Source organism: Haliaeetus albicilla, chromosome 7, assembly GCF_947461875.1.
Source record: "Haliaeetus albicilla chromosome 7, bHalAlb1.1, whole genome shotgun sequence".
NCBI classification, from domain to species: Eukaryota; Metazoa; Chordata; class Aves; order Accipitriformes; family Accipitridae; genus Haliaeetus; species Haliaeetus albicilla.
Genome location: NC_091489.1, coordinates 36,313,695 through 36,331,363, shown reverse-complemented (window position 1 = coordinate 36,331,363; position 17,669 = coordinate 36,313,695). Strand labels below are relative to the sequence as shown.

Sequence of the window (17,669 nt, the reverse complement as noted above, 5' to 3'; positions counted from 1 at the left end):
ACGCTCCTCCTAAGCTAAGGAAGTCACCTTCCTTCACTTATGCACGATTGTGAGAAGCCAGACAATCCCAGAGTTTCATATTGCACATTATCTGAAGTAAAAGCATACAACTATGACATTTTACTAAGGTGCATGAAGCATTTCATGAAAAACCACTGTAGAAGCAGCAATAGCAGCCACCACTAGGAACCAGGCAAATCAAAACCAGTCCCTTCTCTGGATTTCTGTGTCAACAGCAGTATTTTTCCCAGGCCTGTTGGCATTACCTTAATGTAAAAATAGTAACATTTAGGTAAATATATTTCATTCTGAAGAGTGCATGAAGTTTAAATTAAGGCTGTTAAAGAATATTTGCAATTTACATCAATTGTATTAGCAGACTGCAAAATTATATTAAAGCATTTCAATTAGCTTTTGAATTTCCAGTACAGACATCAACAATCTTTAGTTTTGCTGTTTGCCTGGACAAAATCAAGTACTGAAAGAGTTAAGAACTTAACTTTTTTTAATTAAAAGCAAAGAAAAATGGAAGCAATCAATTTTAAAAGATGGAAGGCAAAAAGTGAGAAATATGGTAGACCCAGCAGTGCATACATAATAATCCAGTAAAGCAAGGCATTAAGGTAATTTTTGTTTTGGCATTAAACCATGACTTTCTGCAAAAGGAATGCCACTTCAAGATACTCGTGACCCATCTGGCTTACTCAAGTTAATCCTACCAGCAGTTTTCAAAAAATCAAGTCTCCTCACAACCTACATTTACTGTCGCAGTACAGTTGGTTGGTTTTGTTTCACAGAACATTCTATCTCCAAGTGACATTTATAATCTACAGCAAGATATAACAAAACAGAGTAATAAAACTGGAGTGTAGGACTTATAAGCTTCCTCAACTCCTGCCAGGCCAAAGGGATTTCTGTTCAGTTTTCTAGAAATTACATTTTCCTATTAAGGACCACACAGAGAGAAACCTCAATTCCAAATTTAGAACACATTAAAGCAGTGTTACAGTTCAGTGGTGGCAAAAGCTTTTAAGGACAAAAACCACACTGAAGGACAACTGATCGATATGTGACACTCAGTCACAGAACTGCAACGCTCATCCGTACACTGCTGAACATCACCATACGCCCTTTATTTCAGGAGATGCTCTACTCCGCATGCCCTGGCTCGCTGGGATCTCTTCCACAAGCAGGCTGCTCGCCAGGAGCCCACCGCCCCGTGAGACAAGTTAAAGTTAGCAAGTCACCTGGCTGGGAGAGTGAAACAAGGGGCCTCGGTGAGAGCGCAGCTTGGGACTAATCCATCCAGAGAGCTGCTCCGCCTTCCTCAACATGAGGCCTTTAGCAGCAACAGCAGAGGTTTTTCTTCAGTTTCTAGGGTGCCTGGTACATCAAGGGTTACCGCCAAGCTTTGGGTTTTAGGCTAGCAAGCCTTAGGGTTTGCACCAAGCAGCAGCACACTCTCCTTTTCTCTCAACATCATGCTTCGATGGACCAAGCGAGCAACGTCTGACCACAAATGTAGACCTGTGTCCCTCTACATGTGTACCGACTGCTGATCCTGCTGAAACACCCAGTCACTCATTGGTTAAACGGAGCAGCGGCGTCCACATACTCCATGCCTGAGCCAGTGTCAATCTCCCACCTCATCTCCCGCCCGCCTGTGGCACCAGGTCCAGTGCCTCTGGGCACAAGTGGCAATCCACCAGGAAGCTGGGAACGGAGACTAGCCCTCAGCACTCGCCTTCCCTGAAATGCTCTCACCTCCTCCAGGCCATGCCAGAGCAGCACAACCTTTATTTGCTGGAAGGGGTCTATGCTTAGGGGCGGAGGGGAGGGGGGAGAAAGCAGGATGGACCTGCTGAGACCTGATTGTGTAGCATGGAGACAGAGACCCCTGACGCCCAACAGAAAAGGATCTCACAGGGAAACCAGGAACAAGTCAATGGGGTGGAGGTACTGAAAAGGTAGAAATAAAAGAAGGGCAAAGAAAGAAGACAAAGTCCACTGTGGTAAGGGGGCAAAGAGGAAACGCACAAGTCCCTGAAGGTGCGGTACACTTGGTGTTCAAAGACCAACCACAACCTCTACCAAAAATTCTAGACTTAAAATCTTTTGAATACTTCCCAACCCGAGAGAGAGAGGTTTCAGTTTCTGGTGAGGAACACTGCTTTTAGGAGCATGGACACTGATATTGCAGTGCTCCGTTAAGACAGCACAATACAGAAACTCCTTCTCAGGTTTGGCTTCCATTTACTCAGCACAGAAACATAAAATAGCTATGCCAGTCACTGAATTCACAGGTTATCTTAATGGAAGGATATTATGCCCACACCCAAACTTTATTTTCCACACATAGCTGGAGTGTCAAAAGTGATTACATAAAAGCAGTATTTCCTAACCAGCCAAGGAGAACCACCCACTTTCCCTCCACCCACATCAGAATGGCATTCTTCCTGCTGAACGGAAGAAAGTACAAGGACTTCTTCCTGCTGTGGGCCCTGTAAAACACCTCCAGGCAAGCAGGGAGAACAGAGTAGGACCTCTACAACTCCCACATCAGCATGACTGGTTACTGAACCAATCATTCTCTTCAGATTGTAATTCAAATGACATGGTGAAAGGAACTGTGTTTTTTCCAGCAATGACACCTGCACTGAAGAATCCTTACCTCCAATGTTGGTGGTAGAAACCTTTCAGAAACACAACTCTGTGGGTGCTTTGGCAGGCAAGAGAAGAAAAAATGCAGCATCTATCAGACTGTCGCCTGGCACGCAGCAAGGCTGCCCAGGCCCAAAGGCATACATACCACAACGAGCATGCAAGCCACTTCAGCCAAGGCTTGCAGAACACCAGAGAACCGGCTGCCTCTTTCCAACCATTGCTCAAGTCGTAGCACTGGTCACAGCTGACAACAGGTACTAAGTTTTGTAATAAAGTACTACGTTTAGTGGAATAACTTCACTTGAAGAAGTGCGAGGAGGATAGATCACTGAGGGTGGCATCTCCTATTTGCATATCAATGGCAAAAATTAGGCAATTGAAACAAACAAAGTAGTAGTACACTACTACTAGAATCAAGTAAAAAGAAAAATCTCAGAATATATCAAGCTCTAAGCAAGATTATTTTCAAGTGTATATTCAAAACTCATTTCTTGAGCTACAAAGTGGGCCTTCACTACAGCAAAGCTTCACCTAAAGATATAAAGAAAATCTAAGACAACTTGAGTTTTTACAAACCGTAACAAAAAAAATTAATTCAGTAACATAACATGAACTGCTCAATTACTGCTTCCATCAGAAGACAGATTTTGTTTCATGAAATACAGAAGAATGGGACCTTGAAATGAACACTGTATCTCCAGGAGATAACAGCCTTTACTTCAAATTTTATCTGCCAAAAATCCATAATGGTGCAGGTTAGTAACCTACCTTCAGAGTTACTGTTAAGAGAAAGACAGACGCCCTATTTTTGAATGGTATTACTTTGTATTAGTTACTGAAGTGGTCCAATTGATGGTTTTTAAAGAGAACTTCATAGGCAGACTCACCTTGCCCAGGGGATCTTACAGCATTCAGTAAAATACTAATACTGTATTCAAACTTATACACCCACACATCACCAAACCAATGATGGCATGACTGCTGTTTGCCTAACAAGTTAACAGTTTTGCTCGCTAGCACACACTCCTCTGGCCGTTTTTTGGGGTTTTTTTGGTTGGGGTTTTTTTTGGGGGGGGGGGTGGGGGGGGGGGGGTGGTTTTTTTTAAATATCCACGTATACTAACATATCCCCCTAATGTAAAAGGAAAAGCATTTAAGGAACAAGAGAGTGATGCACAAAGTGATTCATTCTGAGTGCATTCCTATTTTTAACCAAAAACATTCAGCAAATTTTACCTTGGCTTTTTGCAAATTAAATATTCCCTAACAAACAACAACAACAAAAAAGCAGCCACCCACAAACAACCCTGTAGCTTCTCCTTTCATTAGCAGGAATTCTCATACTTTAAAACTTTGTATTATGGTTTCAGCTAAAACATAAGCTCCACCAACAAGAAATAGATTTCAGTTTTGTTTAAAAATAAAAAACCTGCCACCAGCATGACAAAGAGGTGTCATTTTAAACTCTCATTTTCATTTTTGCTGATTGCCCACTAACTGGTATTGTTACAAAATACTGGTATTACCAGCATAAAACTAACAAAAATTAATATCAAAGTTTTGGATAAAATGCAGAGAAATAAATGGAGAGAGATTTTGCAGGCAACTAAGAAAGAGAAAGCAAAGTTAACTGCAAAGATTTCCAGAGAAAAAGAGAAGAATGTTTAAAATGAAAAAGTAGTAAACTGACAATTCCAAGAAAAGCAATTTATGAAAAAACTGCCTTCCCCACCCCCAAAACAAACTTGCCAACAGAAAGCAGAGGACTTAAGTCTAGTCACAGAAAATAAGAACTCAGCAAGAACATGTTCTATCCCTGATTCCTGGGTTTTAGGTAACTGATGTACCCTTCCATCTGCTCCCACCTGTGACTCCTTCCAAACAGCAGCAGCAGGTCTGTGGTAAGGTAGGTTTACTGTTCTGATACTCTCCTTATTTTTATGTATGAGCTCAGCATTAGAAAAACAAAAAAATCTAAATATTTTATTTTCTACATAGAAACACTGAGTAAACTTCATCCTGATGCACAGTTTAGCTTTGGTAGGAGACTGTATTAGGCTGCTAGATGGCAGTTTCAGTCTTCAGAAAATAAAAAACATTTCCTGGATTAGTTTTCTGGAGAATGTACACTATTCTTAAAATAAAACAAAAAAACAGTTGGCAAGAGTAAAGTTTTTAAGACTCCACTTCACCTTTGCATGTTTAGAAAATGAGGAAGATGCCTAACTAGACAGGGACTGCTTTTACCTTACAGACCTATCACAAAGGGACACTGATTTTGAAGGGCCTCTCTTGTTAATACAAATACAAAAATTAATACTCAAAGGAATGACATCTGTGGCATGACTCATATGTAGTGTAAAAGTTACATTTGCAGCAATCCCTCTAGGGCAGATATGAAAAAGAAATTGTCTGCTTCTTCAATGCGCCAAGTTGTTGATTTGTCCACAGTGAAGACTGCCCTAAGCAACATTTCTGATCTCAAACCATTTTATAAGGAAAATACACATATGTAGTACTACCATGAAGTTTTGCTCTTTTACAGATTCAAGAACCACAAAAACCTCAAAAGGCTTTTGGAGACCAGTGCAGTACCCTCACACTTCATAACCACAGGGAGGAACTGCGGTGGTTTTTTTTTCTCCTGCATGTGTTGATGTCAAATTAGGATGAGTGAATTGCTACCTCTTGGCATAAAGTGTCAAAGACAACATACCTGGCCACTTAGAAGTTAAATTAAATAATTTCAAGGAGAGTCAAGTTCTTGGATGCCACATTTCCTATTGCAGAGTAAACAAGGGCACAGAACTTCACAAGAATTTCCTGAGAAAAGCAGCTGCCTACACAAACTCCATTCAAATCATCTCCTGTTATGATGCAGTTGTTCCAAATATTTGGTATTTCACCAAATATTTAAGGGATTCAAGATAAAGAACATTAACTAGTAATAGCATCTTTTCACATCATTAGATCAAGCTGCAGAGCCACAGCAAGCAATTAGGTTTTCTCATTTGGCTCTTTATAGTTATACATGTAAGTTTATAAAAAGAAGTTTCCAGTTTAGGAAACTGAAGACTGTAAACTACTTGGAAATCTTTGAGGACAGTATAAAAGCTGCTGCAGAAGATGGCAATTGCTGAAGATTTAAGTGAAAACGGGAGCTCCATTTTTAACATCTTAAGGGTATCAGAGCTAGGATCACAGAAGGATCCAAGAGTTTTATTAATGAGGGCAGCTGTAGGTCATCTCAGGTCTTCATGGAAATCACTGCAAAGTGGTATGATGCATCAACTTGCAGAGCGAGTTGCACTATACTGCATAGGAGGTTCCTCATTTCATGTCATTTGAAATAGATAAAGGAAACAAGTTCAAAACAAGCATTTCGAACAATGCGTGCTACTTTAAATATTCTATTTATGGAAACGCAAGTCTCCAATAAGAAGCAAGTGTTTTCTTATTGTCTAAGCAAGTTTTTTTTCAGTATCATATTTACATGGTCCAACTTGCAGCAACTTTTCCTCTTTTGGAAAAATTACATTTGAGGCAAGTTGCTCAGCAAGGCAGATACTGTAAAGCGTACAGTGACAGAGGTAAGGTATACGCCATTTCATCTTCTTTTGATCAGCTCTAGAGTGAAAAGCAAGAGAGACAGTACCACTCCCCTGCAATATCCAACTGCCAGCCAAAGCAAGAACAGCTACAGAAGGAGGATATATTAACTCTGGCTCTATCACAGTTCTTTCCATTACAATTCCCAGACTGCCAAAATAAGTACACCAGGGTGTTTGTAAAAGGCCATTAAATACTTCAGACAGATAACTGCCAGCCTCACCTCACTCTTGCAATCAAACATTTTGATCAATAACACTACAGACAGGATCCAAGCAGCATTTCAGACGACGGTTCTATAACGCCACTTCCTGTTAAAAGTCTCTCATCCATGTGAGTGTCACTGTATCTCCTCAGAGAAAGGACAGAATTTTATCTGGCACATTTTGTTATTAAAAGTAAACAAGCAAAGAAAAAAGTCACATAGGTCAGCTCCAAAGAAACTTTTCATTATTCCTATACCAAGTATAACAAGACAACAAGGAATTCTCAGAAACAGGATCCACATACCTATCACAGACCAGCAATCTACAATGGCTCACCACGAGGAAAGTTAAATCCTCTGAAGAACAATGATAAACTATCTAGCTTCTGAGCCTAAACTAAGCTCATGGACGAATAAGTGACACACAACAAGAAGTGCCACGTAGAGTAACTGTGCCCTGAAGGCCTAAACCTTCTCTCCCAAGTGTATCAACTAGCCTAATCACATAAATTGTGCCTTCTTACAAAGTGGGCATCAGGTGGTGGGTAAATACCTCCCTTTATTAAAGTCAGGTGGCCACAGTAATCAACTTCCAACTGTTCACAGTCCATCTCTGATGGCTTGAAACACCCACTTCACAATCACAACTATATTTAATATATAAATCACAAATATATTTATTAGCAAAGCTTAGAATTAATTTAGAGCAGTCTCAGATATGAACATTCACAGATCCAGCATTTACAGTCACCAATTTAAATTATTTTAATTAAATTTATTTAATTAAAAAGAAAGAAACAGAAAGAAACGATCTAGCCAACTGCAAACACTTGTGTCCAGCTAGACATGGCTTTAAAGAGAAGTATTCAGTCTCTGGCAATATTTGTAACCAAACAAATTCTAGATAATTCCTCTAAAAACTAAGCAACTCTTAAGACCCAGACTCTTTAACCATATGTTGCGGTAACAAACAGAAATTTGGCTTCTGGCAGTGCCAGAAAGCTGAAAAATATAATTACACCAGAACTTACTCAAAGGCAGGAGGTCTAGAGAGCCATGCAAATCCTATCATTACACAGACATTATCCAATTTAATTTTAGAGATTATACCAATCATAAGAGTCCCTTTCACCAGTTTGTACAGATGGAATTTTTCCCTGCTTTCCCTACAATTAAACAAATTAAGCAGTATTTAGATTAGCAACTTTATCATTGTGGAAGAATATATTTATTAGCTAAATTAATCTTTAAAGAATGGAGAAGAGATGCTACTGATTTCTTTTAGCATCTATTCCCGACACATTACCTTGCGCGACAAGCCTCTGACATAAGAGCTTATAGTCTGTAAAATAAAAACAAATTGATGCATAAGATATCTTCATCACAAAAGAGGAAAAAAAAAAAACCCATGGACATTCATTAGAAGATTCAACATAGCCATTAGCATTTGTATAAGAATGGCTTTAAATGTAACCAGTAAAGCAGGGTGAAGATTACATACACTGTCCTGATGTCCTCCTCAACAAAGAGGATCACATATCAAGCAGCACTGCACTTCCTAGGTTGCAATAGATTTTGATCAATACAGGTTTTAGCTATCCCCTTCAGTTTTTTGCCACTTTGACACAATTCACATACACAGGAAAACCGATTATCTTATCTAATGATGTGATCTTTTAATGAAAACGTCCGTTTAAAAGACTAGAAATTCATCCTTTTGCCCTTTGAACAGCATTTCTCAAGCTGAAGCATGAATACTTGAAGACCTGGCTGAAGGCCAAGAAAAGAAGCAACCTTTATTCCACCACTACCACATACATTTTTCTACTTCCTCCAGATCTTGCTTGTTCCTTTCAGTTCTGCAGCTACAACATGCTTTTGAAGGCCTCACACATGCTCTTTCATCTGTTTTACTTGGCATTCGTTTCCTTATCACACACAAAGGACAGAGGCATTAAGGAATTTTATTTTCTGTCAGAAAAGAGGGAATAGCAGAGTTCAAGAAAAACTGTCACAAACTGGTAACGACTGGATAAGCAGTAGGATTTTGACATTAGACCAACAGCATCTAATAGACTGAGAACGTTTTTAATTGGCAAGAGAAAAGTTTATATTTATCTCAGCCTTGTGTCTTATTTAAAGACATCTTAATTAACATATTCTTACTAGCCAATGAAGTTGATGACATGATTGCCCCATTCATTAAAAAGCTGCAAGTAAAAGTTCACAGTATGTTCCTAAGACACAAAGCAAGCCTTCCAGCAAAATGAGGGAGGGTCAAACTGGTATTCCTAACTCTTCTACATGGGGGGGTGGGAAACAAAATTAAAAGTATTCTTTCTTTATACATCAGAAAGCAGTAACTGGAGACAAACCCATTAAAAACCATGGGGAAGAGCAGTAATTTAAAAACATCTCTAACTTAAAAATCTTTGTGTTTTGACAGCTACAGTTAGCAGCAGATTATTTCCACTTGAAAGATAAAAACATTCTACTGAGATAATTTGATTTTCTCAGACTTTGTGAATATTAAGAAGCCCATTATTTTATTGCTATTGTAATAGTTCTTATTGATGGAAATACCAATTAAAAAAAGCTATCCATCAAATATATGTCATAGGTAGTCCAGTGATCTCAGTCCTAGCTGTACTGTGCTGCCCGAAAAACAGTCTTGAAAAGCAGAAAACATTAGGGAGTGTTTTCAAAGCATAACAGAAGTAATTTCTATTTTAGATCATAAGAAATAAAAAAACCACATGAAAACATACTCAACTGTTCCACTTAGAATACATCTCAGTTCACTATTTTTCACTTGGTAATAATAGCTTATTTTCTTTCCTTTCCAATACAGCTTGATAGTTACACAATTTTCCTCCTGCTTCACGCATAAGCATTTCTGAGTATCTCAGGACAATTTATCTGTAAGCTACATGTTGCTTTACATTTTCTAGCCAGCAAAAGACCAAGAACTATTCTCTTGCTTAGAACCCAGAGGATGTTTTCAGATTGAACTATGCATTGCTAATTTTTGTATCTTTCATAGTTACTATAGTAACACGCCAGCTCAAAAAAGGCTTCTTTCATTCAAAATATTAACAGAAAACAAAGAAACATAACTGAAGCATACCAAGACATGCCTCAAGTTGTAGGTTAACTGCCCTTTGTTATTCTAATACCTTCCCAGCACACAAAGGCCAGACTAATCTGATGAGAGCCACCAAGCAGTTGGGTGTAGCAAAATGGACATTGAAACAGGCAGGCAGAGGCACTAACCTCCCTCAAAATCGGGTGGCAAGCAGCAAAGCCCCCACAGGATTCTAACAGCGTGGGAAAATTGGTCTCCAGGGTTAGAAGAATGATGCCTATATGCCTTCTGCTAAGTAGCCAGGCTCCCAGACTGAATGCTCTCCAAAACCCTCATCCTCCCCACCCTGGGCCTTGGAAGAAGAGGAAGGAAAATGAAAACAACATCCTCACAATACACCAACCAGAAAGTTATACTAGAAAAATGCATTGCAAATTACTGGAATAACACAAGATGCATCTGCGAGCCACTTAAAAATCATATTTTCCCAATCACAGATCTACTTTTAAGATTGTCTTTTCACCATGCCAATTGCCAACAACAGTTTATGTCTGTCCTCGTGAGCTGCAAAGTTTAGGTCTCTTGACCTTAGGCCTTTATATTCCAGTGACCACTGATTTCCAACCCATCTGTAGATCAGCTGTTGCAAAAGGACTTGACACTTCCCTAGCAACTTTGTACCAGTCAGCAGGAGAAAACCGCTGACCAGGAGGCTTAAATGTTGTCCTCGACCTACAGGAGTGCGGCTGTTACTGGTTAGTGGTCTCATCTCTATCTATGAGATAAGAAAGAGGTTCAGTGCTCACCAGTGGTGCTACAACAGGGTAGACAAGACAGTCATCACTTTGTAGACTTGCTGCAAACTTCCTTAAGCACAGATGGGGAGGAAGGGAAAAAAGGGGCAAACAAACAGTAGTTCTCCACTGTCTCCTAACTTGCGGTTTGTAGGATTTCATCTCCAAGGGGAAAACTCCCAATGCAATCCAAAACTTCCCTGAGGGCTACATCATTATATGGTAGGTGGAAGCTATGTGGTTTTATCCTGGAAAGCAAGTCAAAGGATACACACGAAGCAAATATACTATCAAACTTGGCAGAACTATCCTTGCACATACTTCTGGTTAACAGAAGAAATAGCTGTTTGGTTTTTAGAAACTCTTAGACCAGCTGAATTACAGAAGCAGGCCTCACTGTGCTAGACATTGTACATGCACATGACAATAAATAAAACCAAATAAAAAACCCCATCCCTTGTTGAAGTCACCTAGATGGGAACACGTAATATGAAAATGAAGACAGTAGCTTTACTATACCAGTCAAATTGCTGGTTACTCTCCTCCTAATATGTCACTATAATGGAAACTGTGTAATAGAAAAAAAAATAATCACATTCTACCTTTGACATACCTAGGTTATGACCACCTCCCTTACAGTTTTACTGACTACATTTGGGAAGACAAAGGGTCTTGCACCTCAAAGAAACACTGAAGATCAGTGGGAACATATTTTAATAAATGAAGGGTGCAAATGAAAGTCACCAGTGGCAGTATTCAAGGACAGCTATATTTTTTCCCAAGTCATGCTGCATTCTGTCCTTAAAATCCACACAACTCCTCTGTACGAGCCTATGCATACATAGCAGCACACCAGAAAACTCGGCAACACAGAAAAAAATCTGAGGATTTTATCTGCTGCTTTAGAATTTGTATACAATGCGAATTAGAGGGTCTGCATATACCCACTGCAGGATAAAAGGTACGCTCTATAGAGTGAGCCGAAGCAGGTATAGATCACTCCATTTAATCACTGCCTACTGCAGCCGAGGTCAGCTTGGTGAGGGTGAACTCCAACGCAGAACAGTTTGTGTGCTCCTGGTACAGCTTGGGGCATCCCTGCTGACCTCTGCTTGACACTGTCTGGCACATAAGCAAACTGTTCATGAAACCTCTCCTCAACATTGATGAATTAAAACCAAGTCCTATAAAACTAAATGGAAAACCAAGACTAATTAATTAAGCTGGCCCTTCACAGCATTTGCATATGAACTGAATCGTGGCCAAGTTGCAGGCAACTGACACACAAGGAGACATCTTTATTTACTTTGGATGCTGGTCTGTGGCCGGTCTGGTGGATTTAGTATACAGGTTTCTTGTAAGTGCAGTTTAACTTCAAAACACAATAGTCTCTTCCAGGAAAGCGATACATGACCTCCCTTCAAAAGCAGGATCTAGTGCTGCTAGGATCTAGGGCTTTAAAGATGAAAAGCAATATCTTCTCATCATAGTCTACTGGTTAATCTTACTTTGGACAGCTAGCAAACAAACAAACAAAGTGCATTACTTTTACCATGTACAACCACCTCAAATTCTTCTTTGCGCTGTATGTAAATTTAGGTAATCAGAAGATTTAAGCAGTAATCTCTCAAGAAGAATTGTAGGTTTTGCTACCCGCATAACAGGGAGTACAGGGAGTAGCAAAAAAAGAAAGTGTCCAGGAGAATGTAAGTTCTACTGCAGTCCTCCTGCTTGTCTTCTTCTGCAGCAAATATTTATGTTAGCTCTTAAGAAGGCAGGCTGCTCATACACAGCCAGTGACTTGCATTACATGTAATTATGTCACAGTCTCTTATAACGATGATACTGAATACTCCTAAGTATGTAACTAATAGTCATTACAAAGATTTACTTCCTAAAACACCTCCAGATACATAAATAATACATTTTAATGGGCCATCAAGTAGTCCATACATTTTCTCTGTTGTTATACTGACAAAAAGCAGCACCATGGCCTATTGTTGCAGATAAAAGAATCCTTACTATTCTTTCCATACTTGCTACAGGCAATGCTACTTTCTCCTTCTCTTGGAAATAGAATTTCAAAGTTATTTACCTCAAATCTTCACTAAATCAAAGCCTTAGGTTTTAAATATGAGAACAGAATATTTTCAAAATTTCTAGATTGTGAACTTCAATTCTTCAGTTATACATTAAACTCATACAACAGAGCTGAAAGTAAATGAAACTAACTCTCCAGAAAAGAGGGAACCATCCCAGACACGTGGCTATCCATGCCATAAGTAACCCTGCCACAAGCTGCAGGCATCAAATTGATTTTGCCCATTTCACAGCAAGACTGAAAGTGAACTAATTTGAACCTAAGTTAAATATTTTGAATGCGATAGTTTTAACACCAACTGCTAGATGCGAAACTAAAAAAAATACTTGATGTTTAAATGGATACTTAACATGCTCACAACAAAGTTCTCCTGCATCTGAGAGGACCCAAAGTATTCATGACATAACTAGACAATGCTTTTATCAAAACAATTTGTTCTCATCTAGTAGTTTCAAGTACTTAAGACATAACCTCTAATATTCCAACCCATCATTAGATGAGCACTGTGTGTTACAATGCCTTGTCTTTGGAAACCAGGCCTCCCAGAGACACCAGTCCTCACTTCAGAGCTCTGAATTAATCATCACTGATAAATTAAAATAACTCTTTGACACCACTTCTCAGCTACACTACCCAATTCTCACACAGTTAGGTCTCCTCTACTCTAACAAAGAAGAAATATTTCAGGAATTACTGTGCTCTTTGCCTTACCCTCCAGGGGTCAGAGTAGAAAAACAAATCAGCTCTAGAAATCCCACTTTTATCCCTACTTTTCAAAGCAACAGCAAGATTTGGTTGATCCTGTTCCACTCAAACCTTCCAGAGCTCCAAAGAACCTGCCTAGAAAAAATTCTGTTCACCCATCACACAGGATCCCTCCTCTTAAGTCTGCTGCAAGCTTTCGTCATCATCTGTCCTCCAAATGGTGGAAATAAAAAAAATCTCCTTGGCGTATTGCTACACAGAAAGCTGCCAGAAGAACAGAAAAAAAGTAGTCTTTTGTAAAGCCAACAGCACAACTAACCGTGAAGTCCTGTCACATATGCAAATAAAATGCATTGTGACACTCTCCCCTCCCCCCCCAACAAAATTAAATTCAGGTTTAACAACAGGCCTTTTTTTATTATTGTTCCTTTTTCTGATTGAGTCCCGAGTGTCATGCCCACTCATAACCATGACATCAAATTATTATCGAAATCCTGCATCTTTAAAACATCTACAACGTACCAACATGACAATAGCAATGAAGATAAGAATGCACCATCATGATTATAAGGCACTTTGGCTTGTTCATTCGCACTGTTTTAACGGCCTCAAGTTAGCTCTTGTATTTTGAACTAAGCAGAAGCGGAGCCAAGGCACGATCGCAATCCGCACGCAACACATTAGTCATGCCGGGTCAGCTCCTGGATCAGACCTCGCAAGGAGGGTTTTGGCACTCCGGCAGCACCAGCAATTGTTCGGGGGGGGGGGGGGGGGCGCGGCACGCCCTCCACTGCAGCGGTTTTGGGAGTCCGGAGTACCCCAACGCTAAGGGGTGCTCCCCTTCGACAGGCCCCCGGTGACAGCTAGGGCTGGCTGCGGCCACCCAGGAGGCACACGCAGGACGGGAGGTGGACGTTCTTCTCCCAGGACTGCCACACCTACAGCGGCAGGCGGCCCGCCCCGCCGCCTGCGCTGCCGTCCGTACACCTCACTCGTTCACGCTCCCTCTCGGGGCTCAAGATCCGCCGCCTGGAGCCGGAGAGCGGCGTCTCCCACAAAGGGCTGCTGGCCGCAGGGCTCTGCCCGGCCCGCGGAGACGCCCATCCCCTCACCTCCCGCCTGGCTCCCCGCCTCCGTGAGGCAGGCTTCGGAAAAAGGGAGGTAGCGCTGCTCCGCAATTCCTCGCCCCTCCCAGCGAGGTGGTTTGTTTAAAATGAGTAAGATTAAAAGCATCTGTATTTCCCTCCTCCCCCGCGCTCCCACGGCCGCCGCGGGGCCGCCCCCCACGCCCAGCCCCTCTGTCGGGCCGCCCCGCGGCTCAGCCCTGCCCGGGACAACGCGCTCGCCGAGGGGACGGGAAAGCGGCCGCTACGCCGCAGGCGGGTTTTGCGCCGGGGCAAGAACCGGCGGGACCCGCGGCCCCAGACGGGCGGGAGGGCGGCCGTTACCTCAGGCTTTGCCCCCCGCAGCCCCCCCCCCGGCGACGCGGCCGTTGCCAGGCGGCGGCGGCGGCCTCGCCCCCGGGCGGCCCATGTGCGAGGCGGGGGCCGGGGCGGCGCTTCTCCCCCCTCCCGCCATTAGCATAAGAGAGAAGGGAGGAGGAGGAGGGAGAGAGAAGAAATTAAAGGGAAGAAAAAAAGAAGGAAAAAAAAAAGGGAAGAAAACAGAAATAAATAAATAAAAGAAGGGGGAGGGGGAGCCCTTGTTTCCCGCATGAGCTGCGGCGGGGCCACGGGGAGCGGGGCCGCGCCCCGGCGCGGCTGAGGGGAGGGAGCGATGCCGCAGGAGGCGGCCGAGGGCCGGCAGACAAAGGGAGCCTCCCGGCGGGGCAGCGGGGAAAGAGAAGCGGAGCGATTCGGGCGGAGGCGCCCGGCCGCGAGGCCCGCCGCCCTCCCCGGCCCCGGGGCGGAGGCACTCACCGGCCGAGCCGGAGGAGGACCCTCTTCTCCGGGGGGCGGCGGCGGGCTCGGACTTGGGCGGCTGGGGCTGCTCCTGCGCGGGGGACGGCGTGGTGGCGGAGGAGGAGGAGGAGGAGGAGACGGCTCCCGAGGGGCTCCAGTCGGGCTGCGGTGGCTCCGGAGCGGCGGGGCGGGGCGGCTCGGCGGGGCCGCCGAGGTCCAGCAGCTGCGGCGGCCGCTCCTGCAGGGCTGCGGCGGGGGCGGGAGCCGCGGCGGGCTTCCTCTCCATCACCTCCAGCTGCTCGTCGAAGTCTTCGTCCTCGTCCTCCTCTTCCTCCTCCTCTTCCTCCTCCTCCTTCTCGTCGTCGAGCACGAACTGGTAGTTGAACTGGGGCTGCTGCGGCCGCGCTGGCCCGGAGGTGGAGGAGGAGGAGGAGACCAGGGGCGACTGGTCCAGCTCGTCCATGGTGCCTGGAGCTGGCGGAACAATGAGTGCGCGGCGCTGGGGCTGTGCCTCTGCCGGCGGCGGGGGGGGGAGGGCGAAGGCTGCGCTGCCGCCGCCGCTGCGGGACCCAGACTCCACGCCCTGTTGAGTCACCGGTGGGGGAGGCGGCGCGGCGGGGCGGGGCACGGCCCGCCCCGCTGCCGCGCCGAGCGACGGCGGCGACGGCCAGTAGGAACGGGAAGGGGCGGGGCGCCGCCAATGAGGCGCGGCCGCTCATGAATATGCAGCGTGGGGGGCGGGGGCGCGAGGGACGGCGAAGCGAGGATGCAGAAGTCGGGTAAAGTTCAGCGCGGAGAATGCGGGGTGGGGTGGGGCAGGGGCGTGGGCCAAGGGCGTGGGCCAAGGGCGTGGGCCGGGGCCGGGGCGGGTCCCACCTGCGCGCCGCCCGGGGGCCTCGCGGCGGGGGCGGTGCTGGGGGGGAGCCCGCGGCGCCCCCTGCGGGACGGGTCTGTGGGGGGAGCGGCCCCCCGCGTTAGCGGGGCGGGGGAATGTCCCTGGGTCCCTCCATCCCTCCGCGGGCCGGGCTGAGGCAGCAGCGTGACAGACGTCTTGTGAGTGCGTGTCGTGATTCATCACTTTCCTCTGCCACGACTAGTCTTTTTTTCCTTTCCCTTTTTTAAAGAGCGGCCGGAAGCCCTTACCTCTCTCGAAAAGGGGAAGGGTGTCAGCGGGGACCTGCGATCAGCCGCCGCCCGGTTTCTCTCGCCCTGGATGTGACTGGCGGGTCCCGAGGCACCTCCGGCGGCTCCGCAGTGCGGGGCCGGGCGGGGGCGAGGCTCCTTCCCGCTCCCGCTCCCGCTTCTTCTCCTCGGGCATCGCGCAGGCCGGCGCGGGCGAGAACGTCACCCCCGGGGCTGGGAAGCGGGGCCGGTCAGCGCCTTCCTCCGAGGGGAATGGAAGTGATGCAAAAAGCTTACTGTGTCTGAAAAAAAAAAAGCAAACAAAAAAAAACCCCAAAACCAACAACAAACAGAGAGGAGGAGATGTTTTCAGAAGAGGCAAACTTGTTTAACCGCTCCTGTTAGTTTAGGTCAGCCACCTGAGCAGATCTAACCATCCCTTCAAATGTGAATTTGAATTATGCAACTTGTGCGGGGAAAAATGGCAGCTTGTTCACGAAGCAAAAATTGGCACGTACCTCTGCGTTGGGCTCTGGTGTGGTCTCTTGCCTTCTGCTCAGAGATGGAATGCTGGCCAAAGCCCTTAGGGTAACACCTAATTTAACTAAAATGGCGTCTATTTGGATGCAATTTCCACCCACAAAGCTACCACAATAAGACCAAAAGGACTTAAAATTCTATATTTAATACCATTCCAATTTTAGTATGGATTTTTAACCCACAGATGATTTATTCTCCGACATGTGCCTGTATAAAGGGATTATTAGTTCATGAAAATGTTCAGAGCAAGCAAACTGCAAATTGAGTGAGGAAGAGGAACGACAACCCTCCTCTTACTTCCCTTCTCCCGTGTAGGATGCAGTGTATGCAAAGATGGATATTCAGGTGAGCCATCCTGTCGGGTGGAATGACTGACGCCCTGGCATCAGGAGGAGTTCCCGAGTGGGCTCTGTTTAGCGTACCCAAATGCGTGGAGGCGGTGAGGGGGCAGCTATATTTCATACTGCAGAGGGAGGAGTCTCTAGCGTGAAACTGGGGTTAGAGCTCCAGCATTTGTTCAGTCACTTTCTGAAAAACAGAATGAAAACACACGAATGGAGGCACTCTAAGGGGTCCCAGCACCGAGTCCCCTCTTGTCGCAGAAAAACATATCATATTCTTTCCACAAACTGTCTGAACCCAAGTATTTGAGCGTGGGGTGGATTGTTGCTGCTATGTGTATTGGGAACGCTATTCTAAAATACCTCATCTTCTAAATAACTGAGACCTACTTCTAATTTCCAGTCTTAATGTGCTCAAGGCTAGTGTACATCCTTTCCCCTTTAATTTAAATTGTTCTTTTCTCTGAATTTTAATTTCTAACCTGCTTAAAAGAATACACTTTATCCAGCCCCTGCTTTCTTAAGCTAAAGCTAGAGAAGCTCTGCTGTCACCCTTGCCCTTGCTCCTCCAAGCAGCCTCTCCCTGCACCCAATCCAGTCTC

General features: G+C 44.5%; 1 protein-coding gene across 6 annotated transcripts in view; it reads right to left on the bottom strand.

Moving 5' to 3' along the window:
* The window catches only part of RTN4 (reticulon 4), a 73,486-nt gene that overhangs the window by 31,528 nt on the left and 24,289 nt on the right, over positions 1-17,669 (bottom strand). For all 6 annotated transcript variants that reach the window (XM_069787705.1, XM_069787704.1, XM_069787702.1 and 3 more), the window contains exons 4-6: positions 17,149-17,254; positions 16,208-16,488; positions 15,083-15,538 (exon numbers count right to left, since the gene is read on the bottom strand). In XM_069787705.1, coding sequence (XP_069643806.1) covers positions 15,083-15,527 — 445 coding nt within the window. In that variant the 5' untranslated portion in view covers positions 15,528-15,538; positions 16,208-16,488; positions 17,149-17,254. The remainder of the gene's footprint in view (positions 1-15,082; positions 15,539-16,207; positions 16,489-17,148; positions 17,255-17,669) is intronic.